The sequence below is a fragment of the Hippoglossus hippoglossus genome, chromosome 9 (assembly GCF_009819705.1).
Source record: "Hippoglossus hippoglossus isolate fHipHip1 chromosome 9, fHipHip1.pri, whole genome shotgun sequence".
Classification (NCBI taxonomy): Eukaryota; Metazoa; Chordata; class Actinopteri; order Pleuronectiformes; family Pleuronectidae; genus Hippoglossus; species Hippoglossus hippoglossus.
Window position 1 is genome coordinate 22255273 of NC_047159.1, and position 27726 is coordinate 22282998.

The window sequence follows — 27726 nt, forward strand, 5'->3', positions numbered from 1 at the left end:
GGCGTTTGGCAGGCTTGTCTTTTAATGCACACTGCAGAGATGTCTCTGTTTTTAACGTTTAAGTTATAAATAACGCAAAGGGCTGCACAAGGCCAGTGGCTGTAAAGGGACAGGGAGGTGTTGGCCAAACAAAATGCATCTTTTTTCCTCCCCGTTTTATTGCATGGCAGCTCCTTCAGAGCTGGCTGTGTTATTAACTGCACTGGACAGCGGGGGATTTATGTGCAGGTCCAAATGGAAGTGACCAGTGACCTTTCCTGTGGCGTTAGCCAGTTCTCAAACTGCCAGACATCGGAGTGCCTTGACAATGAGCCGCAGCTCTTTGTCCCTCATTTCTTCCTATCTGATATCGTTTCCTAAATGTAGGCATTTGCTTTTAGAGAGACCTGGGGTTTGTGTCCCCGCTCATGTTTTTTTCTCCCTTTTTTAAAAATATTTTCTCTCGGCTCAAAATGTCAACTGTGTGCCGCACAAAGCAGCCATCCATGGTCTTTTGAATACCTCCAGGTGCTACTGAAGTCATAGGTCATCCAGTCACTCAGTCAGGGGGTAATATGTGTTTCATGCTCTCGGCTGAATTTGGTGAGCTGTTTGCAAGGGGCTGCTGAACAACACGATGCCTAAGAGGTAGGAAAGTCATGTGGGTCACAACACTAGGCCACAGCGCTGTTACACGCATTCTCCTGTGATGTTGTTTTTGTTGTTCTCGCCGTCCCTCCTTACAAAGAAGTCCCTCTTCAGCTCAAACCGCTGCTAAAACCAATGCATATTTCAAAGAAGCGCTCCCTTTAATCCTCTCGGTCTTTCTACAATTAGCCATTGACAGCAGCACCAGTGCAGTCGCTGATCTAATAGAAGACGGGGAGACAAACTAGAGACCCTTTGATTCTCAGCACACAGAGCATCTCCTCCTCTCAGCCTGCTCATTGGGACCCATCTCAAGGAGAGGTGGAGACACTCGAGTGAATTCCCCCTCTTTTGAAGCTGCCGACCTGGGTCAACCTGTAATTTTGGCAGCTGGCCAGTTCTTCGTCTTCCCCTCATCTCCCTCTCTTTCCGTCTCCCTTACCGGTTTCCAAACAGTGCTTCCCCGTGAGCAAGCCATGTCTTTTGTTACCTTTATGAGGCATAATTAAATGTGCACGGCGTGGCACAGTGTTTGAGCAGGAACCCCAGGCGTGCCATTAGCCAGATGTGGCTGCTCAATCCTTAATGATAGAGGAACAGAGGCGGAGGAGACAAGCCCAGGGGTCCTTCATCACGCCATCCCGAGGTGTCGTGTGGGCCTAATTGCCCCATCGTTTTGTGCACCATGCGAGCCCCCGTGACACCTAGCTTCATGCATTCATTATGTAGTCTCCTAGTGCTACTTCAGGCTGTGGTGTTCATGTATAACTGGAGGTGGGTGGGACACTGCAGCTAGGCTTTTAGCCAGCAAGTATGATTCATGAGGGGAGTTCTTAACACCTTTGTTTTGAACATCTCATGCAAGGAGTGGGGTGATGTACTGAGTAATGCAGTGCATTAACAGTTTACAGTGTCTGACTGGAGAGGGCTTCATTGTCATGTACTGCCATCATGCGAGAGAGTGAGAGGAAGGAAAGGCACATGTTTGATATGCAGCTGCTGTAACACATCACCAAAGTTGTACATCATTATTTGTATTCCATCTCTGTTGGATCACTAAGTGTTTTTGGCATTCAGTAGAGGCTGTTGAGTTCTGTCAGTCTGTGTTGTAGTAGTTGAGAATTGATGTACAAGTCCTTGGAAGAGGGGCCAACCAGAGGAGTTGAGAAGCCACTTTTCTAGAAAACAACCTGCTTGTCTGTCTCTGCCTGGAGGCTTTGGAAGTGCTAAGGGATCAGACTGACAAACGCTGACTGATCGGCTCACATTTACACAGCGTTTCCTTCCAGCCATGCCTGGGATCTTACTATTGAGAGTTCTCATATTTCCTCCTAAGCCCTTTCACTTGCAGTCTATTAAAGCCCGCCATCCCACTCCACCCCTCTCCCCGTCTTTTAATCCAGCCCGTGTGTTTTCCCCCCGTAGTAAGCAGATTTGAGTCCTGAGCTTTAATTAGATGCATCTTCTCCGGGATGCGGATGTGTCGGGTGGTCCGCGCGCAGCCTGGGGAGCGTTGGGTGGAAATGGGCCTACATACCAAACATACGGCACCCTCGCTGGAAAGCAGGCCCCTTCGTTAGTGAGGAACTGACGAGCTGCCGCTCACATTTGGGTAATTAACACCACCACAGATTGTGGAACAGCTGTGCAATTTAGCACTGTGGCAACACCAGCGAGTCAAGAGAGACTCTGCAAACAGAGGACGGCTATGAAGTAGATTCATGGAGCACCTCACTCAGGCCTCATCCAAGCTCTCTCCAGTGGCCAAGCATAACGCATTTCCTCAGCTACTTTGGCAGATTGGCACGAGAAATTATTAAAACGACATTGTTGGAGGGAATTTTTAGATGATTATTAGTTAAGCAAAACAACAGAAATCTATGATTTTAATGTGGATTATCGCAGGCTCGTGCATGCCATAAAAAAGCACATTTCTTTTTAAAGAGAAACAGTTTAGACTTTTTTTGTCAGTCAGTATATTTCAGCACCTCTCTTAAAGTCACGGCCATGCTGAACAATTTAAATCCAGTGCGGCTCCATCTGAGTCCTATACCCATGGACAATTTACAGCAAGGTTTTGGGGCTAGTCATCAGCCTTGTCTACAGCTGTGGAGAATAGATGGACCGTGTGTAAAAAGCCTCTGCACTTTCTCCCCATGTAATTTAAGTCGCTTTTCATCTTTCTTTTCTTGGCAGCGCATGGCTTGCCCCCACAAAACCAAATTACATGTGAGAAGTAATTAAAGCATCCTGGTCTCCTTTTTGTTTCTTTTTGATTATAGTTAATGCATACCATTCCATCCTCCGCTTTTATTCGCCTTGTTTTTTATCCCCACTGATCCACAACATCTGGTTTTGGGTTTAACCATCGGGGAGTGGTGAGAGTGTGGGGGGAAAAATGCTCGTACACACGCAGTTTAAGCTCAAGTATTTCACTGTCGGCTTCTACCTGATTATTACTGTAAAAACACAAACATCCTGGGATATTTGGCTCTCTGTCAAGTTGTAAGCAATTTACTGTGACAGCCCAGACATACTCATTGAACTAAGGAAGGCAACTTGTCTGTGTGTGATTAAGGCTAGTTTGTATTTGCACTATATTGGATAAAGTCAGATTTCCAAAATAACAGGGCTTTTATGGCTGGAGGCAAAGCAGCAATACGGAGCTGTATAGTTTATAGTTAAATGCGAGTGCTGTAGGGGTTGAGCCCTGTTGCCTCTCCTCTCCTCTCTCTAGCCTATCAAGAGTCTGTGACAGTGACATGCCCAGGGCTGTCAGCAGGCCATGTCCTGGCTCCGTGCTCCGTCAGAGAGTGAATGGAAAGAGCCCAGGGAACTTGTTAAATTTCTGCTAAGCTAGGCTATGCTGACTTTGACAAGAGACATTTCCTTCCAGTCTCCTCAGGTCCTCTGCCGCCATCATCAACCACAACTCAGTGAGTGAACAGGGCAACGGAGACGATGCAACGATAATAATGTGAAAAATGTCTATCTGCAGTAATGCCAGGTGAAGGCAAACGGACAGGCAGTCAGCCAGCCTCTGCAATGTATTCTGGGAGGCTGGGCCAAGCCCCAGCGGGGCTGTCATTTATTTATCTATCTGCAGTGTCTTGAGAGGTGAGGAGGGAAGAGATGGCAGAAGCTTCGTTCTACCAGAGGGGGCTGACCGGCTCTTGAGGGATAGGAAATATAATTGGGCTGCTCTCACTCTTGGCTATGGCACCAATCTGACATTTCTCCCTCCCTAACCCACCCACGTTGCTTGCAGACATATCTGAAGAGAGGAGGCAGTGCTGGCCTTTCAGGCCCTGAGCAGAGACAACCCCAAACAAGACTTGTCACTTGTGCTTACAGTGGCATTTATTTGATCGGAGGAGGTTTTTCTTCCTTCCCTCCCCCCGGCCCTTTCCTCTGCATTCTGCCGCTGCCTTTCTCTTTGGCCTGAGCTGTAATTCTGGAAACCTGAATGCAGCTTGGCTGGGGCTACCCACGACTACTGCTGTGCGAGGCAAATGACTTTGCTGTGAGGGACAGGCCACCTGTTAGTGACAGGGTGGGGGCTGAGCTGACAGAACAAGTGTAACTGTCAGGGAAGCAGATTGAAGTCTCTCCCAGCATGAGGAGGAGGGAGACAGAAGAGCTGTTTCCACCGGCCCGTCACCACTACATTGGCCCACACATGCCCCCTGCATTCCCCTGCTGTGACCCAGTACGCTGGAAGCCATGCTATGCTTGCAAACAAACGAGTGTAGAATCTGTCTGGATAGTAAGGGGGTGAACTACAAGGTTCCTGCCTGTTTTTGGTTTGTGAGCATATCTGCATGTGTATTTCTGTGTTGGGAAGCAGGGGATGTCAGGTGATTGAGCCTGAGAGCACATCTCTTTTACCTACTCTAATTACACAGAGGGTATTGATCTATTGAGGGTATGAAGTTCTTGCCTCCCCACACTGGCGTCATGGACGTGGGTGATGTCCTCAGTATTCAGAGAGAGGTCACAGGTAAAGGTCTCTAATTACATTTACAGCAGTCAAATCTTTAATTGAACTGACAGAATAAGTGTAAGGGAAAGATGCTCCAAGGGCTTCTCCTCTGGATCCTGCATGATGGGCAATCTGGTTTCAGCTGGCTATACAGTTCACCTTTTTTCATTTTGGACTGCTTACATTGGCCTCTACAGTACAACCACACACATTTTTGCCACTGACAGACGTGAAATGCAAACACACTTTGTTCTTTCTCTGCTGAATGAATAGCATGCAGTATAAAGGCCCTGGAGCCTCAACTAACTAATCCAAGGACTCTCTCAAATGTGAGAAAAGGCTGCTTGAGCACACAAGCTTCTGCTTTGACTTCATCTGTTTGCATATCTCTTATTCAAATACAGACAGGAGCCACCTGAGCCAGGCTGAGTGTTTCTGGACGTGGGGATGTTGAAATGAAGTTCAAGGAAATAGAGGTTGCCATAGAATTACCCTCGGAAAAACAAGCCCAGGTTTTTAAATGACACTGCTAATTACACCAGTTATCAGGAAAGCATTGACAGTCAGCTTCTCAACATGTAAGGGTTGGCTGAGGGGTGTAACTGTAAGGTTTGTTTTATTGACAGGAAACCGACTTGTTAAGGCAACGTGGTGGTGCAGTAATGAGCTGTTTAACCTTGCCTCTTCCCATGCATCGCAAAACAATAAATCTAATGCATTATGTACACCTACTCCAATAATATCACTGAAGCCGTATCTGAGGTGAGGAAGACTGGCCTCTGCATGTGACTCAGCGTTCTTTTTGCTCATTTAGTCCACTCATATGCTCAGAGACTCCCAAGGAAAACAAAGCTTTTAACAAGCGCTAACATATTCATTGTTGCCATCATGAACAAGACCAGAAAAGGGTATCAGTGCTCCAGGGAACATTCCTTGTCTGTTGTTTTTTCTTTCCACTTGAATAATTTAAGGAGTTGCATGTAAGACAAAGTAGCATTCACTTGCTTCATTATATTTTAATCCAGAGCAAATGATGCTCTGCATACACTTGGCATGGCCAGCAACTTTTAATAGTTCTCTCTGATTGCTCATAAATCAGCTGTAGCAATGCAAACACATCAAATGTATCTACATCCTGCTATCTCCACCATCCAGGCTTTAATGTTCAGATGGATGCCAGATCAAATTCCTCCACAGGTGCTATTATTGTTATCAGAGATAACAGCCAGTGGGTTTACACAGAGTTCACGGGGGCTCATGAGAAGAAACAAAGCTCACAAAATGGTAAATTATAACACATTAGGATGTTGCTAAATACTGAAAATGTAGATCCAGAACTCATGTTAAAAACTGTCCCCCATTCAAGTAGCTTATTGACAGGCTGTAACCACTCTGTGCGTGGCAATATAAGCCACAGATATCATCAATCTATGCAATTCATTACTCTTTCCCACGCAGATACAGTAAGCAATGATCACTGTAATGGAAAACTGCCAGCAACATGGTCGTTGTCAAGGTCAGGTCACAGTGTGATTTGCTAGAATGAAGTTACACAGTAAGTGTGAAGTCTAAAGCCATAAGCTCTCTCACAAGGCCTCTGCAGTTGTCGTGTTGGCGTTCAACTAGCTTTAGCTGGATTTCCCTAGAGGTACGCGGTTAGCTCCTCCCTTACAGAGCAAAGCTCCCGGCATGTCTCGCTGATATGTCATCATGGTTATTTATACACTCCTACCCACCCCGCATTAAGTCACACATCTGGACCGCCGCTGACAGAAGAGCTCAAGCCGTATGCCATGTCATGAAAGGGATGTAAGGGTGGGGGGGTGGGCAGAGGGCTCATAGCTCAGTTTAGAGCGACACTTTTCCGTAATAAAGAGACATGACATGCCTGAGTCAAAAGGATTTATGAGGTGAAACAAAGGTTTCAATGAGAATCAAAGTCCAAAAGATCCTTTGCTGTTACTAAACAGTGGGCGTGCTGTAGGCTGCTAGAGTCCGTCTTCTATATTTAATTATTTCTGTAACCTCAGAACACAAAATACTCAACCCACTAATATGTGAAGTAAGTAAATACTAGAAAAATAAACATGTTTCTCTTTTCTTCCAATAGCAACCGCTCCTCCCTCTCTTTGGTATTCAAATTAATAAAATTGTCCATTATAAACAGTTCCTTAGAAACAGTGACCCCGAACATCCACCACCACCGGTCGTCTCCCTTTATAACGGCAGCTGAGCACTGAAGGTATTTCTAAAGGTGACTGCCTGGGCATTGGATGTCCTGTCCAACCCTGCAGTGGGGCCCTTGGGAAAAGCTAGGGTTACAGCTGCCAGAAACTTGAGGCCCGATGTCTGCATCAAAAGTAAATTCCACTTAACGTGCCACATCCCTTTCCAACATGACCTGGGGGCTTTGGGGGTCTGAGACTCCTTTATATAGCGCATACCATGTTTGTTTGTGCTAGCAGGGTGGATAGTGTGCCTGAAAGTGACAAGGGCATGTCGGTGCAAGACCAATGGGACATTTGGCAGAAAGTGCCTGTCTTCTCAGCCCCATTTCCAGTTTCCACTCCTCCACTTGCGACCTCCTGTCCTCCTTAAATCCCCCTTTCATTCCTCCGCAGGACAAGTGGCTCTGTTGACCCTGAGAGCCTGTTTGACTTTCATGGGTGCAGCTGACACATGAGCAGGATGCACAGATGAATTCCTGAATTCCCTTTGCCTCATTTCTGCTCCTGTTGTCGTTTGGGAGAGATGCTGTTACTAGACCAGCATCAACAACTTCACACCCCCTATCACACTGATAAGTGGTGAGCTCAGCAGAGAGCCGTGCTTAAAGGTCAGGGGTCACGGGCATCTAGTGTGTGAACGGTGTAGGGTTTAGGAAGCCGTGGGATGACTGGTGTGGAGGCTGGTGTGTGGAGCCTGGATCCCCCATAGTTTCCCTAACCCAAAGTCAACCTTAAACTCCCACTGGTATTAGAACAATATTTATTTGTGTTAGAGGGTAGGTGATTCATATTACTCAAAATCACAGACATTGTACGGGTGAGCTCTGCCTTTTGCTGTGCATTTTTCCCTCTCATTAGAGGTGTCCGTGCCCAGAGGAAAAAAAACCTGATGCCTACCACACATTTCCATGTAGTGCCAGCTCTGCCTTTTCTTCTCTTTGTCTGCTGGCTTTCTCTGCAGAAGAAATTCAGCGTGTGTGGGTTGAGGCAAGGGAAAGGGTCACCAATTTCTTTTTTTTTATCGCTGCATTATTTAAGATCCTGCCGAGTTTGTTTTTTTCCCCCTCTTAGCAAATTCGTCCAAGTCAAAAGCGCAGTACAATCTTAAGAGAGAGGAAGAAAGGAAGACTGTAACTTGTGTAGCCCGAGGTGGGCTATGACTCACCTAGACATTGTTCAGATGGAGTCAAAAAAAACAAAAAAACAAGTTCAATAGGAGTTTCTATTGAGCGGTGCTTAAAGCCACCTTTCTCTTAACAAGCTGCAGTGAGAGGTGGTTTGCCTACCAAGCTTGCCTGCAGCTCTCTGCAGGGCGATTATGTCATGGCGGGCCAGTCAGAATTGTGTGTATCTATCTGTTAGAAGGCTGCTCGACTGCAGCAAAGGCTCTGACTAGGAATATTATTATTATCTCCTCCAGGATCCTCTCCACAGCAACAACAGTGCCGCATTGTGAGAGCTCTGGAGAAAGCTGTTTTTGAAATAATCCGCCTGTCTGTTATCCTGCCTCTCAGACAATAACATCCAGAAAGGCTTTTTTTTTTTACTTTCCACCACCCACACTGACAATGGGGTAAAGGCTTTACAACAAAAGGATATGGGGACAGTGAGTTTCCGTGACCTGTCCTATCACACCTCCTCATAGCGGCCCTGAGGGAGCCAGGATTTGGTTGTGGCCGTTGACCAGCCAATCGGGGAGCGGTGAGCCGTGTCTTAAAGGGCTATCTGCTATCTCGGCTGCCAAGAAGCCTGGAGAGCCAGGAGAAGCCACCAGTGCTCTGATCTATATCAGGGCCACAGTGTAATGACGAACAGCCCCCCTGATTCCAGCGGGAGATTACCTGCGGTCGTTATCGCTGCTGGCACACATTTTGACATTAAAAAGGAAAAGGAGGCCACACCCCGTTCCACACTCAGCTGTGCCGAGCTGAGCCGAGCAGAGCTACTGCTATCTCCTGCTTTTGTTTTCCTGTCTCCCATTGCCTTTATCTCTCTTGTCTTTCGCCCTCTTTCTCCATTTCCCTGGTCTTAAGCTGGGCTTAATCAAAGTGCAACGGCTGTGCCACACTGACCTCAAAGAGATACTCATCCTAAAAGAGATACCACTAACCTTTCTCAGGTGCAGTCCCCCACCCCCACTACTCCAATCCCCCTAAGCCTGACGAGGGAGGAGAGCCGTGCATGCTTTTAAACCACTGAGCTCAGATCTGGTGTTGCATTAATTGAGTTAAATGGATTGCGATGGTCGAGATGATTTGTCTGTCGGCTTTTATTGCTGCAATTTAGACTGTGCCTCATTGCATTATGCCACTTAATGAGAACCCTTCGCAGCCGTTTTGTCTCCGCTGGTATTAACATGCACAGGTTCACTTCACGAGAAGAAGTGAGAATGTGCTAGCTCTAATTTCCTGCAATTCCTACTTGATAATCAACTGAAAGCACTTACTCTGACTCTGTCCCGGACATTTTACAGATGGGATTTCTTTCCTTTTTTTATTCAATACTAGTTTTCATGTTCGTTCTGTTACCTTGTAATCTGTGGGGTTGAAATTGTGATTTGTGACCTCCTCCATCCTTATAACCCCCCACCACCCGCCCGCCTCCATCCTTTATCCTGGGCCCTTGCAGGGAGTTGGAGCAGGCCTGGATCCTCTCCGGTGAAATATGCCTTGTCCTTTTTCCTTCATTTCTCCTTATCTGGTTAGTGCTGGCTGTGGGCCCGCTGCGGCGTTGATTTGTGACCCTCTCTGTCTGCGGCGGCAGGAGGCTTTAATGCAATGCGTGCCTCTGCCCTTCTCCCTACTGATGAAACAGGCTCCTGCATTCCCCTGATAGACTGCTAATTTGTATACTAAACTGACAGGCAGCCATGATAAGGGCTAGCAACTGCTGCACAGCAGCACACGGAGGGGAGGTAGGAGAGGTGGTGTGGGGTGCGGTAAGCGAGACGAAGGGTAATATTTTACACAAAGCTCAAGCCCCCCCTGCTCCTCTCTTGGCATTCATTTCCCTGCGTCTGTTGCTAGGGGGAGAGGGAGCAGGAGTCGTCATCCCTGGCCCACTGTCATACACACACATGCATTATTCGTGGCTGTAAAAAAAGGATCTCAGGGCTAAGCATAAAGAGGTGTGTGTTTTGTGTGTGTGCAAGGGGAGACCACTCTATTCTACACGGTCACTATGGAATTCATTATCATCTTAATGATGCTCCAGTTGAGGCGAGTATCTGCTGGTTGACAGTAGCGTGGGAGGTTTCTACTCTCTTTTCTCTTTTCCGTTCATGCTGTATATCCCATCATGCTCGCTGGGGGTTTCGCAGTCTTGCTGGCCCACACCTGTTCTGACAAGCAGGCGGTGGCAGCAGCAGCAGCAGTGGTGGGTGGGAATTGGAGGTAAGGTAGATGGTGGCTGTTCCCTGCCTTGGGAATGCATGGCACTGCTGCGGCTTATAATAAACGACCGCTCGGGAGGTCATTAAGTTTCTGGAACAACGCGAGGACAAATGCGGGGAGATAATTAATTTTGTGTCTCCCGTTGCAGCCTGGGAGCTGTAGGCCCACTGTGCAAGGCTAATGCAGCGTTTATTGCTAAAGTAGCATTAGCGGACTTCTGGGGTGAAAGGGTGACAACGGTTGAGCGCCCTGAGTGGGTGCTGATGCTGTGTTTATTGAAGCACCAAGCTACTCCCACATGAGCAGAGAAAATCAGGCCCTTGCTATCGAGTTTGCAAGATTTGTTTTTACCCACCATATGATAACCTTCTTTGTGTCCTGTTCAAGATCATTGTGCGACCGTAAAAACATTCCATTTCTTTTTTTAACACAGCAACAACAACCATAAACTATAATGTAAAATCATTTGAGGACTTCCTTAAGACAATGTAACAGTAATTATGTAGTGAAACAATCCACATCATCTTCACCTGCCTGGAGAGAAAAAATATATTGGTAGTATGCAGATGTAAAACAGAGCTAAATGCTAAATTGGAAACAAGGACAGTGAAGCAGGAAGTTGACAGTGATAGAACACCCAAGTAGGGAAGCAGATTAACTGTGTGTGTGTGTGTGTGTGTGTGTGTGTGTGTGTGTGTGTGTGTGTGTGTGTGTGTGTGTGTGTGTGTGTGTGTGTGTGTGTGTGTGTGTGTGTGTGTGTGTGTGTGTGTGTGTGTGTGTGTGTGAGGCGTGGATCCACGGCCAGGGTTCAGCCAGGGTAATTGAGAGCCTGATCGTCCGTGCCAGGACACATGCCCTCCTGCTCGTGTCCCTTCTTCTCTTTCTCTTTCTCCTTCTCATATTTTTCTTTTTATCTCTGTCTTTCATGCTCCCTGACAAAGCCTGACTGTAACGTTATCATGTCACATCAGTACAGCACAGCACAGAGTGACCATGTATTCTTACACAGGACCTTCAAGTGTCCTCGCCTACACCGAGACATTCGAGCCACTTGTTTGGCTGTCAAGGAAGCATGCACAGTAACATACTGTGTCCCTTTGTACTGCAGGATAACATACTTCTGCAGTGTTGTCAAGCTCATTTTTATCTGTCTTGATGGATTGTTTTTTGAATGGTTTTTTTCATACTAAGCTGTGAGTGATTTATTTAGTGTTTTTTCTTTTCTCCTTTGTTTTCCTTTTTTAAGTGAAGCCAATGTGTACGAAGCTGTCTCACATTTGTTTAGTTTGTGGTATGTTGTTAAAATTTGTCGCTTTGCCTCTTCAGTCTGTCAAGAGTGTGGGATGTGCCAAATGATGCACAAGTAAATTTTAAGTATAGCCGATGGTAAACACTATGAACAGGTTTCCCTTGTTTTCATACTACAGCTGTTGTGATACCACAGCCAGTCTGTCTAAATTATATTCCCTTCAGGGACGGGAAGGGCTTTACCTGATTTGCTACAACAGGATGGGATTGTGTTACCAAATTTGGTTTTGGTTAGTTTGCGTATACCTAACCTATGGCTGCATGATTTCCTGCTGTTTGTAGATTATCTGCTCAGCTCCAAGTAATGCAGGACGTTCAATAGGAGGTAATCAAAGGTAGATGGGCAGCGCTCGGATCGTTTGATATAAAGCAGGGGGATTGGTGGGTGGGGGATTGTGGGGAGAGAAATTGGTCTCTCAGCAGTCTTAACTTAATGAGGTTAACTGAATCTGGGTAATTGCTGACTTTCCTGTCTCGTTGAAATCACAGCCTTAACTGATCAATGCCTTTCATAAATTTATGCCCGAAGGTCATCCAGTTTATTATGCCGCCCTCCCTCGCTGCCTGCATCGCCTCGCTCCGTCGGCCCATTGTGCAAAAATTAAGCGTGGAAGCTTTTTAACACTAAAAAAATGCAATTAAGCTTGTCTCAGATTTTCTAAATTAATTAGCTTGGTGTGTTGTTAAGTAAAAGTGATGTGGACATGGAAAATTTGTTAATATTTTTTCTCTGCTGTGACAGCAAATGCTTTTCGCCTCGCAGTAAATGTCTCACTTATTGCTCGCAAAGGGTTTCTGCCTCCCTGCTCTCCCTTTGCGGCTCTGCTATTATCTGGAGATTTATGCAGCCAATAAGTCATTGGTGTTCAGGGAAGTTGGGGACTTTTTAAAACAAACAGCAGTGTAATTTGTAATTTGGCATTCCCTAAATCTGGGAATTATGGTTCTGCATGTGGCTCTTTAGGGAGTTAGCACTCAGATGGTGGGTTTACTGGCCCAGCTCCCTCCCTGGCCGCCTTCTTTTTCTTTCTCCCCCTTGTTCCTTTTACGACTGCCGAGGAAACGGGAGGATTTCACAGCTGCTGAGAGCCGGGTCCCGGCTGGGCCCTATGACCTCCTTCTTGCTTTTTCCCCCCTCCCTCAGCTTCACTCCCTTTTTTCTCCCTCTCTCCAGCAGTCTCTTTCCTCAGGGAGCTCTTGTGTGGCTCAGAGGAAGCTGAATCATAAAGCATGGCTAATGAATAGAATAGGGAAGGAAAGCTGAGGCCTGCTGACGGCCCTCCAGAGATGAGGCCAGGCTCCTGAAGCCCCAGGCTCAAATAGCAGACGGCCCCCACAAAGGTCAGGCTTCCTGCGGCCTGCTCCAAGGGCTGTTGGCTCCCAGGCAATGTGGCTTGAGTTTCCCCCATTATTTTTTTAAATGGTTAAATTTCCCTGTTTCCTTTGGAAAACCTGGCCTTTGCTCCTCTTTTTTTCATTGTCTGTTTCTTTCTCTTTATACATATTTCCCCCTCTTTCTCGTCTTTCCCCGTCTGTTTTTAGTGGCACCCAGGGTTGCCTCAACAAAGAGAGTGTGAAGAATTTGTTATACATGACCTCTGCACACCACAACCGCAGGCAGCTCAGACTGCCAGCAGCACAGCCCCGTGAAAAAATGTCAACTTGACCAGCAAAACCCAGAAAGTTCTACAAAAACAACAGCAAGCCAAATCAGGGCTCTGCTTTGACATGCCTTTTTAAGAAGTGCTTTTGTAAGCCGGCCTTGTAATTGTGGATTATGTGACTGACTCATGCAGACTTGGCAGGTGCAAAACACGGCATTAAAAGCTAAATATTGGTTGCTGATGTTCCTTGGAATACGTTCGGAATATAAAACAGATCGCTGCACACTCAAAATGGCCAGGAAAGGAATAAAGAGATCTAGGTCAACACATGGTAAACTCAGCATTTTCTGTTCTCTTTCTCAGTAACATGTTATGTCTGCGCTGCTCTCTGGATAACCACTCTGGTCATAACAATTGTTTTAACTGTTATAGTGAGTTATGGCATGACCTAACCTGTCTCTTTTGCTTTTGTGACCCCGTGCCACACTGAGCGAGTCCCTGAGCCAGCTCCCGTGTCCATTTGACAAGCTTCATTTCATTCTGAGCCCATATTTTTCTTCCAGGGCCTCCAGGGCCGGGATTCAAGGCTGAGGTTGTGCTGCCGCTACGCTGAGGCTTGGTACTGGAGCGTTTAATGTCGTCCAAAGCTAACAAAGAGCCTGTGTTGTAGCCTGGCGCCCTGGTTCTGGGAGACTGAGTGAGGGCAATGCGCAACACTCTGTTTCCTCAATAGTCTTTCACCTCATCTACTGTAAGAGGAAACAGGAAGCATCTCAATTCAGCTGAGTGTTTGCCCTTCTCTGAATGTTCCTCTTGCCGAGATAAAAACTAAAGAGTTGTTATTGACCCTGTCTCACATTTACATCGGCCATTGAACTACCTGAAACGCACTGGTTCTCTAGTCTTTCTATATATAAATCTAATAACTAACATGGCCACATATGCTCAAGCAGAAGCCAAGGCCACTGCAGAAAACTAAAGTTCATAATGTAATTTGTATCATCAGAGTTTTATACAGTTTACCTCTTAATTCTTCACCATCATTGACTTTCCGTTCACTTTCATCTGCAGTCATGTTTTAGAGTTTTATTTAGGATAATATATAATTATTGTATTTAGTTGTTTGACGTGGTTCCATCTGCCTTGTATGGTTTCCTACCTGTGTTTTAAATGGCTGCTGAGAACAAAGCACATTGTTGAGTTGTCACTTTCCCTGTTTGGCTGTTGTGATTAGAGCTGAAGCGAGACATCAAGCGCAGACAGACAAACACTGTGGAGAACTGTAACACAGTGGCAGTGAAGGAGAAATTGGGAGGTCTTGGAAAGAAGAGGACGTCCTCAAAACACTTGTGAAGAACTAACAGGGGTGCCAAGGACAGCCATCTGTGTTTACAAAATCGTTTGCTTTCTCTTTCTGTCTCTGTCTCTCACTCACTCTGATTCACTGTTCATTCTTTACATATGCTCCCTTTGTGCTGCATAAAATACAAGCGCCGCAGTTAAGGACACTCAGACCCTTTGGGTGGAACATATGTTCAGCTCTTGCAGCTTTTTTACACGTCTGCGCAGCCCAAATGAGAGGAGTTAAAAATTGAGGCTTTAAGACAAAGAAACAAAGGCCCTACATGGGCTGGTATTACAGGCTGAGGGGGATTTTTATTGTTAATATTATATCCCAAGCACACCGACCTTTTGCTACTGTGTTTTGCACAATGCTCGGTTTTGTGTGGATTTCACAGTTTTTGGGTCGTACAGTGTTTATAAATCCTGTGTGGCCAGTGAGCGTGTATTTTTGTAAAAACGTATGGTTTGTTTTGATTTAGGCGGTGCCTGCCAGAATCTACATCCCATCTAAAGGAGGGAGGAGAATACCATGCAGTGTTTAGTCTAGACTCTCCACTATCACTTCATAGTCAGATGTCTTTCTGCCCCATGTATTTGACTCAACCTCTGTTTGTAGTCTACCAGGTTTCCTCTGCTCACCGTCACATCAGCCAAATCGTTGTTTTTCAGCCAGGAAATGCTGGTGTTGTTGACGGATCATCTGATTACTTCCATTAGAGGCTCTTAATGTTTTTGGGGTTTTTTTATCAATTTGCTGAAAAATAATTATTATTTTGGAATATAACAATATTCTATTCATGCAACGTATCCATGCAAAGCTTAATATGATTTCTGAGTGGCAGCACGTAGGCAGGAGCCTTTGTGCTCTAACGCCGCAGAGCCACCTCACTGACTTCCTCTGACTTTGACAGCATTTCTTATGAGGGTTTTCAGGTGGCACAACAGTGCCACCTAATGTTACTTCACCAGTAAAAAGTCAGACAGGGACCGTCAGGTACAGCGGGAGCTCCTCCTGTTGGCTCATAGGAAGCTGTTGATTGACTCTATAATGTGTGTATGGGAGCTGGACTTGTAGCTTGTAGTCCCATTATGTGTCAGGTTCTTGTGTCAGTTTAAATAAATAGTCTTACGTTGTATTTGTAATTTTTTTAATAGGATTATCTAAAGTTCACCTCATCAGACATTTCCACTAAAGACCTGTCTTCTTGTTTTTCCAGGTGTCTGATGTAGGATCAGAGAAGCTCTTTTCCCCCACCACACCCAAAGGTAAGCAGCCACCCTGTTTTCTCTTCTCCCCCTTCACTCTCTCTCCCTCTGCCTCATTTATACACATGACAACAACTGGGTTTTTCTACGAATGAGACCAAATGTGCCCTGCTCTAATCCTGCAACTCCCATTCAGATTTAAATGTCAGCAGACATAAACAAGGTCTGGTGACTACATATGCATACATTTTTGCCTGGCTGCCCGAGTGGCGTTTCTTGGACGACCCCGCCAAAGGCTTAGCCCTCCTACATATTGGTTCATTAGAGGGGATTTAGAGCCTCCCTGCCACATGCTCCCACAAATGGGAACTTCCCCTCAGGCAATACAAGCTCTCTGACAGCAGGCCTGGAACATAATGGATGCCAAAGGAAAGAGAGAGAAAGAGCTTTGTCAGCCCCCCAGATAACACATACTCTGTGTGTCTGAATTCACATATACACAAATGTGGATTATAGGGTCTTTGCTATATGACTTTACATGATTTTTGTGCATTTTTGTGCCCAGGACTAAGTATATTTCGCATGTCACAGATACCATGCAGGTGCAGAAATTCAGCTGCACCTGTATATTCACTAAATGAAGTGTGCTTTCTTGGTTAGAACAGGGGGAAAGGTGTCAAGCTGTTTATGCAGGGAGGGAGGGGAGGGGAGGTGCTATCAGCCTACTAGTGACAGACAGCAGCATGCAGACCACGTCCCCCCAGGGCAGGAACCAAGAAGGAGGGCTATTAACACAAGCAGAGGGAGCAGGAGGTGGAAGTGCAGAACAATGTAAAATATGGCAGTATGAGGAGGTTTTTTTTCGAGGGGTAGGGGTCTCTGCAGGACAGATTGGATATGTAAATAAGACATTGGTGGACCACCGCTCTATTTTCGAAATTTAATGCTACATCCAAACTACTACGTTTCGTTTGAAAATGTATTAAGTCTACCACAGATACGCCTGGCGTCCACACTATTGATATGTGTGGAAACACTGCTGATTGGGTCTTATCGGTCACAACGTAGCCTTAGCTGATTTGTCAGACTTCTATCACATGACCCCTTTCCGGGGGAGAAAACACCCGGCATTAACCTTGGCTACCAGTGCAGAACACAACATGGATAATCAATTACAAGCCGTGCTGATCCTGTTGTCTTTACTAACAGTTGTCAAGCTGTTAAATTCAGCTTTTTACAATGATACAACTGTTTACATGCGTCGGAGACGAGCTATAAATAGTTCATGCATTGCTGTTTACACTGACATGCACATGCCCAGAATACGTATGATGTCATGTGATATGGGTTTCCAGGCATGTTAGTGTAAAGGGAGATTAGGACTGATATGGAGCCAAAACACTTGTGTGGACAGAGATTGTTTTAGTTTGAAATCAGAGTAACAAAGGAAAATGTACTAGTATGAATGTAGCCTATGAGAGCTGTAGCATCAGTGTAAATCCACCTCCTGCCTTTTCACAAGTAACAGGTTTTGTTAACCTCCATTTTATTCACCTCTCGATCAGAACATCCGCTGTGAAAGCTACTGTAGAATCCCTCTTAACATATAAAGGCGTTGCTTGCTTGAGTGCAGTAGCTGTGACTGCTGAGTGGAAAAGCATGGCTGACAACGAGGAGAGAAACCAGGCCTGCCGGCTGTGTGATGTAGATGGCCTGTGACCAGAGTCGGCCTCATGAAACCAGCGTTCACAATGACAATGACTTCCAGACTTGCATGGTTTAGAAAACAACTAGACCGCGTCTGACTCCATTTATTCTCCACCGGGCTGCTGGACTACCGCTGTTGTCAGCTGTCAGAGTGTTGACTTATTTTCCCCCGCATGCCCGTACAGAACATGGCTGCATATAAACATTCACTGCCGTGGAGAGCTGATAGTACAGGCACATACACAGCCGCCGTCTCTAACACACATTCACTCAAACACTCCTTGCATGTCAGCTGGTGAAAGAAGGCCTCTGTGGATCTTGCTAATGTGCACACAGGGCTGAGGATTAGGGCCTTGGAATTACATCCAGACAATCCAATCAGTCTCTTGTGATTATCACACAGATCAAGCAGATCCTGTTTGGGTAATGTAGAAGAAGGGTACCAGATTAGAATAAGAGGTTAGAAAGGGCAAAGCAGCAAAGAACTCAGCAGTTGGATGAAGTGATTTGGGGACGTGAAGAAAGAAGTTATCACGCTACAATTGCAGAGATCCCAACATCCAGCTCTCATCTCCTATTCCAATGTTGTTGTTTTGAGCTGTAATGGATTCAGGACAGTGTTTGTTTTTGGCCTAGACTGGTTTTTCTGTGTGTACATAATGTGTGTGTGTAATACAGAGCAGCCCACAGGCTGTTTTCCTCTGGTTTAGAATGCAGCGTATGTGTCCCATTACCGGTCTCGCTCGCGGTCCTTTGGGATCAATGAAAAGCCCGCTTTCCTCTGATCACCAGGCCTGTCGAGCTGTTGGCTGGGAGACATCCAGACAGATGCACACACATATGCACACACACACACACACACACACACACACACACACACACACACACACACACACACACACACACACACACACACACACACACACACACACACACACACACACACACACACACACACACACACACACACACATTATGGCACACATAAATATACAATGCTGTGATGATGTTTGGCTTGCACATTTGTCCAGATCGTCAGTGTTGTTTTATTTTATTTTACCTCTCCCTTTCTTTTCAACGTGGCGCTCTGAGCCTTATTTTAGTGAGCAGTTACGGGTACAAACAGTTGAGGTTACATCCAAATTGCACACAGGCCTGCAGTCTGTCATGTTAATGAAACGGTTCAGGGTTAATAGAGGAGAAGAAAGACCAACATTGTAATCAGTGAAGGCAGAGTGCTGTAATTATACACATACAACATGGTTTTGGGCAAAACCCAGACACCCTTGCCGTCTTTCTCTCATGTTTACTTTTCATCATCTCTGCATTGGTCTGTTGACAACCTGTTATAGATGCAAGCTAACAGCACTGATAATAGCCCGAGCTAATAGTATCTGTAATAACATGGCGCACACTGTGCAATCGTCTTTGGATGTTGTTTCCCAAAAGCTTGCACAAGTTCTGCTGAATGTCTGCCTGTGTTGGTGGTTATAAGGTAGGAAGGTTCAGCAAAGGGCGGGCATTATCTAACAGTTATTGGTTTTTGTTTATTTCCTGTCTTAAGCCTCCTGCAATTATTGATTTCCTGGAGGATGGCATGTTTAAGTAAAAGCGGCTGTGAAGACTCGCGCTCCACTCAGGGCTACTCTTATTGAATTGCAGGTCAGAGTTTGCTGTTGTCACTTGCTTGAAGGCGAATGAGGAGCTAAATGTAGCTGCTGAGCAAGTACAGGGCACCTCCACGGGGCTCAGATAAACACTTAGTTCGTAGGCCTTCTTATGACATTTCACAATGCTGCGCCTATGGATGTGGTGGGGAGCTATCACTTAGCTGCCAGCGGTTAGAAATATTTCAGAGGAGCACTTTGGAATCTGCAGTGGCTATGTTGAATGTTGTATATGTGGGTTTTAGAGCAATAGGTAAATGCTTTATATACAACAAGGCACCCTGGTGCTCTGCTCTGCTCTGCTCTGCTCTGCTCTGCTCTGCGGTTCTGTGCTATATGCTACCTGCCGTGGGATGAGAGTAAACCCATGCGGTTTGCCTACCAGCAAACCTGGGGCATCTTAGGATAGCAGGAGAAAGATTGGTAGAAAACCCATTTCTGAAGTGGATTTGTGCCCTTGTAATCCTGATTAATTTTGACCCGTTGTGCTCATTTTAAACAGAGCATTACAGTAAGCGTGAACACAGCAAGCTCCGGGGCGAAACCAGGAGCTTAGCGGCTTTGGGAGGCTTAGCTGCAGATGGCATTTTAAGCCGGACTTAATAAATTGTTTCCATTAAACTTACCGGCCCACACATACTGGATTAGACCAGTGGAACAAAGGAAGGAGAGAGCGTGCAGACGAAGAGGAGAAAAACACACGCGCACACACAACTGCCATTGTGCACGACTAACTCTGCTAACATCTCTCTGAGGCCACATGAAAGGTGAAGACAGGGTTACTGTGGTGTTCGGGGAGATAGAAGCTTTTGGACATGAATGCAAAATCCACTCACTTTAGATCCCTTGCTCGTCAGGGATGTTGGACCAATTTGCTTAATTGACATAGAAGTAAACAAACAAAAAAGATGCATAAACCATTTAGCTTGGCAGTGGATTTAGGGCTTATCCTCTAACTGTTTATATATAAACACATTACCAATGCTGTAGCTTAAGGATTTAGGATCTGGCCCTATCCTTGCGTTTTTTTTTTTCTATGGGTTCTCTTTTACTTATGTATCCATCTCTGCTATTGTGGGAAATCAATTCCTTATGGTTGAACCACGCCTCTCCCCTATTCCATCCCGCTTCCACCGTACCTCATTCCCCCCATCGGCTCATGGCTCGCTTCCTAAGCTCTCATTATGTGCTACACAGTCCAGGGTCCCCGTGTCGAATCACTAATCAACCACCCTGTCTGCAGGCCCACTCTCTCAATAGGTGCTGAGTGGCCTTTGTTCCGCCACTGCTGTTTGCTATGTGTCAATAAAAGAGCTATGGCCTGCTCCACCTCCTCCTCTTCCGTTACCTGGGGCCGCCATAGCCACATGCCTCCTCCTGCAGTGCAGGCTTACAGCAAAATGAAACACACACAGTCTCACCTGCTGGATTCTGAATGCCAAAGAAGGGAGCACGGATGGTGATTGGAGAGGGAGCGGCAAGGTCAGGGGCAGGGGGGATTGAGGGCAGCTCAGGCATAGTGAAGTAGATGAGAAAGCATGTTTGTATTCGGCCAAGCAGCTCTCTTCTGGCCAGGTCAGTGTAATGTATCACTAACCTCGGCGGCCCGCCTGACTGTTTGCAGCCTCTCACCCATTAAATAATGAATGGAGGTTGACCCTCTGACCAACTAATCAGCTTTTCACCGCCGTTGAATCAGGATAGAGTGGAGGTTGATGGAGAGTGCGGCTGGCTGGCCGGCCGGCTATAGTATGACTGGAGGGCAGATATGTTGCTGGGAAAACAAAGGAGCTGCTGAGGCTTCACACAGCCAGATTAGTGAGCGCTGGAATCAGCCATCACTGCTGTGGAATCTAAGCCTGGTGAATCTCACCTCCAGCTCCCACAGTGATTTATTTGACAAAGTCCAGGCAGGTTGCAGGAAATGCTTTCTTGATCAAGAAGACCAGTGTTAGTGTATTGACACAACACTTATGGTCAAAGCTCTGCTCTTTTGAGGTTCTCATATTCGACAGGCACACTGTGTACAAAAGGGAGCAGGAGGTTAGTTTTGGATGCATAAAAGATATCATCCTGCTCACACCAGCTAACTTGTTACTGAGCATGAACCCTTGCTCATTTGTTTTCCCAATTTGATTTAAATATTAAAAAGGTACAAACTCTTAGCAGAACACGGGCGGCAGATGGTTTAGTTAACACTCTAGGTTCAGGGAGAGGAAATACTTGTGAGGAATTGGAGGAAACCAAAGAAAAAGGCTTGTTTCTTTATTAATCTTGGGGTTATAACTGTTCACAGACTTGGGGCAGCTGGGTGATTTGTTTTTGGAGAAAGGGGCTGATATTAATGCTCCCTTTATTGATAGTGCTAATGCTGTTTGTGCAGCCATCCCTGTCGAAGAGATGAAAATAAATAGGGGGAGCTCAGCGGAGATAAGACATGTGTTTAATTATTAATTGAGCCATCACTGACAGAGATTGCCTTTTTCTGATTTAAAGCAGGAAGGCCTGCTTCAGGGACAGAAAAAGCAATTACAGAATTCCCAGCCTGCACCGCTGCTGCCCATCGTTTCACGATACGCTGCGAGAGAGGACTGAAAGGAGACAAAACACTCCTACACACACACACACACACACACACACATCCTGTTACACTGCAGTGTTCCATAAATTATTTTAATTCTTCTTCAATATTTATAGCGTTTTAAATTACGATTACAGCGTCATGTAGTATTTATGTAGAGTGGCAGACAGTCAAAGAGACCAAGCCACATTACCCACAACCCCTCTATGGGCTGGCACCTTAAAAAGCTGACAGAGGGAATTGTTTGGTTTTGTATGATTCAGGAAGTGATTTCCAACCGCACCAGCTCTTACAAGCTGCCTGTTTTCAAAGACGGCGCTGATTTTCTATGCACAGCAATTAGCTAGCTTGTAAAGTCATTGCTGATATGTCATGTTATCCCCTTGTGCACTCTGTGGCCCCTTTAGAGCACTATTATGTCCATTAGAAAAGTGTCTGTTCAGTGCAGAGGGCCCAGTGTGCATGAAATATTAACTGTTAGGAGTATTAAGTTACCCCCGGTTGAGCTTTAATCTTGAAATAGAAACTGTGTTAGATAGTCAATGTGATTCTCCCTCTTGTCTGTGTTTGCCATTAGACGTCAGAACGCTTGACACCTGTCAGTCACTCTTATCAGCGGCTGCCATCTGTGTCAGCAAGCCCATGGGTGGTGATCATCTATTGTGACAGAAAATGGGAGTCACACTGAAGGCTGTGCGATTAGGCTCCATTGTGCGGCTCAGTGTTCATTGACTGAATATGGATTTAGCTTTAGCTTCCGTGAGGGAGCAATTACAAAAATCACTACAGGCCATGAGGGAGTTTTAGGTGAAGTTGTCTGGGGCATGACCAGCATTTTGTCCACTGAACTTTCACTATAAATCTTCAGTTTACAATTGCAGAATTGTGTCATTCCTGGGCTGTTTCTGGTCAGATGTGCTCACAACAGCAAAGAAATCTCCAAAATGTTAGGGTGAGGGGTGGTGCAGCCGACAGAGGCAGGGTGTAATGTAGTTATTTCGTTGTGGAGGTTTTTGTCTACAGCACATTGACACCGGCGTCATTACAGAGTTCAAACGGAGTAGAGTGCAGCTTGGTTTCTGTCCGAACCCATCCAAGCTCTTGAGAAAACTATTCAAGTCTGACCCTAAAATGACAGGCATTCTTTCTTTGGCTTCAAACCAAACCCAAGCCCAATGTTTTCCCCGATTACAGGCATGTGCAGTGTAATTTATCAAGTAGATAGCGCAGCCAACTTGAATGTACAGGAACATAACCTGAATATAGTTTCCAAAATTGTGTCCAAACGCAACTCAATACACAAAAGAGACCAGTTCTCCCCTGGGGCCTTTCAGTGCTGTCTCTCCAGCTCAGTACGGCCTTTTCGATGCTCACGATACCCTCACCTACTACACCTCAGCTCCCACACCAACAGCTGCAGTGCACACCACACCACAGAAAAAGCATTGGCATCTTTGCTGTGACTGTAGCTCAGAGGTGACACTTGCACCTTCAGCTCATATTGCTATTTGTGAAGCTCTCAGTTGCATATGCACATTGCAGGGAGAGGGCATCCCTCAGTGTTGAAACTGAATGTAACCAAGACAAAAGGTTGAGGCAGTGTTTGATATGATGAGGTTTTTTGGCTAAGCTGCAAGGTATGCAGAGAAAAGATAATTCAATATATGACTATTGTAAGCACAGAAATCCCACTGCGTGTCGAACCCAGCCCCTCTGAGCCGCAGTGTTACTGTGGTCTAGTTGACTCCAAACCAATGTTTTAGGCGTGTGTAGGAAGCTCATTCTTCACCAGTGAGTGAGGAAATAAGAAGCTTCCCGATGAGGGGAAGACTTTTTGGCAGATGATCTCCTCCCCCTGAAGTGAGAACTTGACTCCAGCGTCAGTGGTGAAAAATGGATGTAGGCTTCTTATTTTTTATTTCTTTCTTTATTTTTGTCTTATAGAGGGGATAAAGAAAAGAATTTAGAGAGGATAACTCTAGAGAGCAGCAGCAGCAGCTCTCATCACATCTTCTGTCTAATCTTAATCCTCCTCCTCCTCCAACGAAGGCCCAGCCAGCTGCAGCGTGGAAAGCATTTTCATTGTTTACTTGTGAGAATACATGACCAGCGTCTTATCTGCTGTCTGCTGTCAGGCCTGAAATGTAAAGCGTGTCGCCTGTGATCACTTGCAGGTTTTCTTGTGTTTAATCCTTTATTCCCAGCTCCAGTCATCCTGCCAGCAAGAGTGATTTTTTTTTTCCCCCGCCCTGCGTTTGTTTGAAGATCCCAGTTTCCCTCTATGTGCATTTTAAGCTCATCTGTGTTGTGCGGTGCAGAGCCAATGTTGTTTGCAGATGAGGCTGTAACGCTCATTGACAAAGCCAGATGGTAGCCGATTGTGGCCAAACACGACACTTGGATAAAGTACAATCTCTGGCGAGGGGACAGTCGTCAGCCTAGATGGATATTACAAACATGCTTGTAATGGGTTGGACATTTTGGGAAGTATTTCACACAGGCTTATAAAGATGGGTAAACCATCGCCAGGAACAGAGCAGATGTAAAATGCCTAAGATTCCTTGATGGACAAGGAAATCCACGCATTAGAAGAATGTGCCAGAGAGGATTGTGGGGAGATGAACGCAGGAGATCCCAAGATCCCAAATCAAACAGAAAAATCAACTCCATAAAGTATTTTCCAAGTATTTCTAGATGTGTGGCCTTCCACTGTTTGTTCAGTATTTCTGAGGCCTAGATCTTTCCAGCGGTAGCATATTAGCATCCATGTTTCTATCAGTGGCTTATCAGAGACACTCTGTCTAGGAGCATTACCGCAGGCTTGGACTAGTACAGTATGTTTGACAGAGGGCTGGGTTTTGGAGAGGTTTGCAATAGAGCCTAGCTATTAGCCCTGAACTCAACACATGGTGAAAGCAGTAACCCGACACACACTGCTGAGAAACGGCTTGTGTTTTGTCCTGAATTTCACTGGGCGTGAGATCCATTAATCGTCCCAGTGTTTGTTAACGGACAGGCAGTAATTTGCTTAGACACAGGGGCCTGCATTTTGGCCATTTTAGGGTGTGTTTTTTTTTTTTTTTTTAAGCACACACACAGTTGTGTCTCTTCCAATATTCAAGCGGTCATCTGTTTTGCTGTTGTTTTTGGCTCCTGGTGAATTCCCTGCTCTGGGCCCTGCATGGTGGGGCCCCTAATGGCCTCTGACTGACTGTAATACCCCATTCAGCAGAGCATTGGCTCCAACCTCCCTGGTTGTTAATTTAGTGCTGCTGTGTGGAGGGGTGAGCAGCAGGACTGGGATTTCACTGCTGTTTGCTTTGGGAAGGAGCGAGGGAGGCTGCTCCAAAGCCACATGACCCACGGAGGAGTGTGTACAGAGCTCCAGCAGCAATATCGTCCAGGATCTGACTGATACATTGTATTGCTGTTATTTTCTGTTTGTTCAAATATTTGTTCTACCTCTTGATAATAGTTCTATTGGTTACATTCACTTTTTATTGCAGCACTCCTCTTTAGTCTCTTTTTAAAAAACCATTAACCTACATTGGGGTATTTTGATTATAATACTTTTACTGACTGTATTAGTATTGATACTCGCAACAGGGTCAATTTTATTGTTTTAGTGCTTGTGAAATCTTTAAATACTTATAATAAATAATACACAAAAATGTAACATATAAACATATTTGGGTCAAGCCATCTCAGTACAAATGTATCACTGATATACCATCAAAAGACCACATCTGTTGAAGCTGAATAGTTACAAATTGCATCAAAATGATGGCTCCCTGTGTTTTTTGGAAAAGATCAATATACAGACACTGCTATCACTTATGATACAGGTATTGACTCATCAGCTGTTAAGTGCGGGGCAAGCGCTGAAGTGCCCAGGGCTTCTTATCAGCTGCTGCACACCGTATTAGTGTGCCGGCCGGGCAGGCGTAGCACTGACCTAATCCTGGTAGCAGGTGCTGCTGGGGCCTAGGCAGAGTGGACATGTTTTTCAGGGAGGATGAGCCATCTGGGTCTTGATGCTTTATGGTGCTTAAAACACGCTCTCAAGTGTGACACTCCCAGCACTTACTTTTTAGCAGCACACAATAATCTAAGCACTGGCTGCTAAAGGGAGAGAGGAGGCTTTCAGGAGAATTTACAGGGTTTGATGTGGTGTGGAGCCTTCGCTTCGACATGGATTCATGAAACAGCCAGACACACTTGGCGATTTGATTTTGATTCCTCTAACTCTTTCGGTGTTGTTTTTGTCATCTGCAGTCTGAAATATGTCGAGCAGAAAGAAATGGGTGTTTGTTTTGTTTTGTTTCTCTTTTTTTTGTTGCTTTTGTGCCAGGCTGCCTTGCTTGACACTTTTCTGGGGCCTTGTGTTGTGTTGTTGTTTTGTTGTTTTCTTTTTCCCGGTGTAGTCTGTTTCATCTCGCAAGCAATTTGGCTCGTTTCGGAGTCCAATTTTGTTTCACCACGCTCTCCCCTCTGCTCACAGACGTACTCACATTCACACATTTCCCCAAACTGACACGGCGCCTTCACACTCCAAACAAATCAATCCTTCACTTGCCACACTTGGAACGCCATAGCGAAATGCTGAAAATGTGCAGGCTGTTTTTATGTTCCTTGTCCACTAAAGCCTGAGGGGGCCAGACCCAGATTCTCGTGTGTGTGTGTGTGTGTGTGTGTGTGTGGGTGTGGGTGGGTACGGCTTAGAGGAGCAGACAGTGGTGTGTTTGGCAGCAGCCCCCCCCACCCCACAGGTCAAGATCCAGGCCTTGTCTCCATTAGTTTACCTGACACAACTCCCTGCCCTCTGCTCTCTCTCCCCTTATTAACTAACCTCTCTCTCCCAATTTCTCCCCCTGTCTGGTCCACTTTATCCCCCCTTTCTCTGTCATGTTCTCTCTCTAATCACGAATGATGAATGGGGTGCAAGGAAGGATACTGAATGTTTGTGAACCTGATGCACCCCCCAATTGTCCCTTTTTTTGCTGCACTGGGAGAGAACATGGTGGTGAGGAGTGATTCTGAGGAGGCTTTTGTGTCTGTTTGTCTAACTAAGCTCTTTGTGAGAGCTATTTCAAACATCTCCACCTCGGTCCTCTAAGTGTGTCATCAGCCTTGACATGTAATTCATCGCACTACTCCCCAAAAAATCCTCAGACTAGTGCAAGTCCACTTTAAGATATCACAAACTCGACTGCTGTGCAAAAAACAGTCTTGTAGTTCATAAAAACACAGCTCTTTTGGCATGTAGCCATTAGAAGGGGAAAATGGCAGCTCTAGTCTAGTCTTCGACAGCTGCTGGGTCTCCATCTGTAAGCCTAATTACCCAGCAGCACCCCAGGAGCAGCTCAGCAGCAGGATCCTCCTATAGAAGAGGCATTGATTACATCAGTAGCTCTATACTGGACAGTGTGTTTCCCCGGGGGCCTACAGATATGTGAAACGTTAACCCCAAGCACTTCAATGCACACTGGGGTGCTATCTATCTTTAGACAAATAGTCCACTAAGATCTTGCTCTTGCACATCCACCCTCTCTGTGAGGCAAAATTCACATCCTCTGTAGATCTTTTAAAGATGCTCTGAGATCCTCGATCGACTTTAAAAAATGTAAAATAACAACCGTTGAAGTGGTTAAGCTATATTACCAATCAGTATGCATTTTTCCTGAATATTGATAAAATTATAAACTGAATAATCGATATGATCACGAATATAACTAGAATGTCACTGAGTACAGCTCATACCTTTGCCAAGGCAGCCACCTTAAATTCAATCATGTGACAAAATGTCACTCATAAATATCAGTCCTGTAAATATGATTTATTTTTTTCATCAAGACCCATGAATTATTCTCTGGGAAATCAGTGAAAATCGCCCCAAATACCCTATCTTACAATGTTACGGAAATTGATTTAAAAAATCCTGGATCCACCTCTTTGTCTGAATTTGCATTTAAATGTAATGATTTCTGTCTTGGCACGTGTCCCATCCCTCCACCAAGTTTCTTGGAAATCAGTTCAGTAGTTTTTGTGCAACCCTGCCAAAGCACCCAACAAACGGATAA

General features: G+C 45.6%; 1 protein-coding gene across 1 annotated transcript in view; it reads left to right on the forward strand.

Moving 5' to 3' along the window:
- Nucleotides 1-27726, forward strand: part of fbrsl1 (fibrosin-like 1) — a 288073-nt gene that overhangs the window by 236096 nt on the left and 24251 nt on the right. Inside the window, 1 exon segment of the mRNA XM_034594905.1 lies at nt 15703-15751. Within this exon segment, the coding sequence (XP_034450796.1) occupies nt 15703-15751 (49 nt within the window).